Source organism: Ursus maritimus (assembly GCF_017311325.1).
Source record: "Ursus maritimus isolate PB19 chromosome X unlocalized genomic scaffold, ASM1731132v1 scaffold_X1, whole genome shotgun sequence".
Classification (NCBI taxonomy): Eukaryota; Metazoa; Chordata; class Mammalia; order Carnivora; family Ursidae; genus Ursus; species Ursus maritimus.
Window position 1 is genome coordinate 40,533,295 of NW_024423319.1, and position 3,183 is coordinate 40,536,477.

The 3,183-nt window shown below is 53.9% G+C and overlaps 1 protein-coding gene across 1 annotated transcript in view; it reads right to left on the reverse strand.

Annotated features, from left to right (window-relative positions):
* The window catches only part of FRMPD3 (FERM and PDZ domain containing 3), a 60,960-nt gene that overhangs the window by 27,736 nt on the left and 30,041 nt on the right, over positions 1 to 3,183 (reverse strand). The window contains 1 exon segment of the mRNA XM_040629389.1: positions 1,107 to 1,196. Coding sequence (XP_040485323.1) covers positions 1,107 to 1,196 — 90 coding nt within the window.

The following is a 3,183-nucleotide window of genomic DNA, read 5'->3' on the forward strand; positions in this document are numbered from 1 at the left end:
GGGGGGGGGGCGGGGGCGGTACTGAGGGGGTGGGGGGAAGCGGGGGTGGAGGGAGGGCAGTAGGCTTTTGGGGATCTGCAAGTCCCAGTTATGTAAATGTGTCCCTCTGCACCTGATGGACCGGATTCCCTTAAGTGGTCCTGACAGGCTCCTGAGCACCATCAAGCCTGAGCCCTCTGCTGGCCCATTGCCTGGCATTAGCATCACCCCAAGGAATGTCTTTGGGTCTGCTATAGACACTTTGATAAGCGGCTTTCCATCAGTGTGCCCCACGAGCATGACAGCGTGTTCCCCAGAGCATGACAAGCACCTGGATCCAGTCAGCAAGATGATTTGAATTTCCTTTCACCGTGGCTCACTAGGGAGAACTAGCCTGGGGCACAGGTTTAGGGCAACCAGCCGTGCGCTGCCAGGGAGGGGTGTTACTACAGTGGAGGCCCTGGACAGGTAGGGGGAAGTACGCAGACTCAGAAAGCCTGGGGTTGGGGGCGGGGAGGGCTGCAGGGCTAGGGAGAAAGGGGTTGGCAAACTCTGGCCCACAGGCCAAATTCGGTCCAACACCAGTGTTTATACAGCCCACACTCTGAGAATGATTTTTGCATTTTTAAATAGTTGGAAAAAATTCAAAAGAACCATATTTTGTGACATGTGAAAATCACATGAAATTCAAATTTCAGTGTCCATAAATAAAGAGCTACTGGAATACAGCCACGCTCATTTGTTTCTGCATCGTCTATGGCTGTTTTCATGCTATAATGGCAGCTAAATAGTTGTGACAGAGACCCGCATGGCCTGCAAAGCCTAAAATATGTACCATCTAGCTCTTTATGCAACAAGTTTGCTGACCCCTGAAATCGAGGAAGCGGACGCAGAAGGGTCATGGAGGGATACTGAAAACAAATATGGCCTCCTACTTGACCATTTTACCAGAGGTGGGACTGGAGCACCACGGGAAGGGAGAGGGAGAAAGAGGAGGAAGAGGAAGGTCTTTAGAAATATTTGCCGACAGAGAATGCCACCCTAAACCTCTAGTGGAGTCCCTCCTGCCTCCCACCCATTCCCAAATGCACACAAGGGACTCCCTCCCCACCACTGCCCTCACTGACCAGGCCCACAGTGTTGAACAAAACGCCTGTGAAGGTTGGAAGTTCATTCAGAATTCGAAGATACTGGAGCTTTGCCTGAATTGCAGAGCCCTGTGGAAACAACCCATGCAGACACGTGAGAAGCCTGAGTTGCCCAGGAAAAGCAAACCTGTGTTCTCGGGAAGGAGCGTCAACATCTTAGGACGGGCACTAGTCAGACTCGTTAGCAAGCCACACAGGGTGTGTGAGGAGACCCTCACAAAAACTGCAGGAAGGTTCCAGTTTGGACAACTCTGGCCTCTAGCCATCCCATGTCCCTTAAAAACCCAGCTTACTCATTTTGCTCTTGGGATAATTCCAACACCTTTCCCTACCTCAGATGTCTGTCCTCATCTCCACCTCTGTCCTGAGATCCCCTACTGCCGCCTTGGTACTGGCCATCCCCAGCCAGGGGTCCCAATCAATGCCTTTAATCCTGAGCACCCCTAAGCCTCAAGCCTGCTCTTCCTCTGCTGTCCCGTCGTAGAAGTCTCTCTCAGTGGTACCAGCTTCCCCCAGGCCTTTGAACCGGAAAACTGTCTCACACTGGGCTCCCCCCTCATTCTCCCACCTGAGGGCCACCAGCCACCATATCACTTTGATTGGACCTCCTAACTTCCTCTCCGACCTATTCATACTCCTTTCCCTCAAACCCTCCACACTGCTTTTAAGGGCAGCAGCCTTAAACAGGAGTTTAGTCATGTCAGCTGCCTGCTTAAATCCTTCAATGGCTTCTTGATGCCCACAGGGTGAAGTATAACCCCTCTCCAAGGCGCAGGCGCGCGAGATGCTCCAGGAACCGGCTCCTGCCAACTTCTCCGGCTTTCTCTCGTGCCCCCCTCCCAAGGCATGTGCCTTGCACTCTCTGTACTTGCTTATGCTGAACTATTTGCATTTCTTCCCATGCACAATGTTCTCTTATATCCCCACGGCCTTGTACAGATGGATCCGCCTGCCTGGGAAAGTCTTCCTCCCCCTCCGGCCTCCCCCTCATCTAGACAAACTCCTATCTGTCAAGACCCAGAGCTGGCATCAACCCACCAATTCCTGGCCTTTTCTACCTCCCTAAGGCTGGGCTGGGTGTTCCTCCTCCTCCGTGTTTCCAGAGCCCCCACGCCTGTTGCATGGTGTTGTGACTGACTGTCGCTCTGTGTTGAGACTGCCGTGTTTCCCCACTAGCCTGTGCCTGACTTGACGGTGGGGAGCAGGCAGGCCTTTTTCATCTTTGCCTCTCCGGCCCAAGTACTGGGGGATCCTCAATAAAAAAACAACAGTGTTTGCTGAGGAGATGGTCAGGGAGCGCGCTGCTGTTCTCCCTCTGGGAAGAAAACAATTTGATTAAATACGCCTGCAAGGCAGGCCTGGCTTAACTCTCTGGGGAAATTTGCATCTTAAAAGAGAAGCCTGTGGGTAAAACCAGCTGGAATGGGTGGTATATGGGGGGGCAGGGCGGGGTGATTGTGTCCTTTGTGTCTGCATGCTGGTTCTGGTGCCTTAAACTCGCCTCCTGCCTCCTGCCTCCTGCCTCCTGCCTCCTGGGCAGGAAGGATCCGCAGGCTTAGAAGGACTCAGCAGGCTTAGAAGGACTCCAGGCCTTCAGGGCTGGAGGGGTGGGGAGTGGGAGTCCCTCAGAGGGCAGGGCAGTGACGTGAACCTTCGAACCCTCGACACACTGCCCTGTGACCTGTTCTCCAGGTCAGGCCTTGTCTCACCAGGCTGTGAGTTCATCTACCAGCATTCCGTAGTCCACGCCTGACGAATTAGAAAGCTAATGAGAACAGAGCAGTCCTTTCCATGGAAAACATGCCTCCCCAGAGTCCAGTGCTGTCCACACAGCAGGTGCTCAGTTGGCACTGACGAAATGGGTGGAATGATCTGAGAATTGCCTCCTCCTGCATCTTGGCCCCTTTGCTTTGAGGATCCTGGGCTCTCCTGGGGACTTGCCCCAGCGGTCTCTGGGAGAGGCTCGGGCTTGGGGAAAATCCCTCTCTACCATCATCCCTCGCATCCAGTCAAGCTGGATGTGAACCCAAGCCAAAAACGGGGGGGGGGGGGGGGG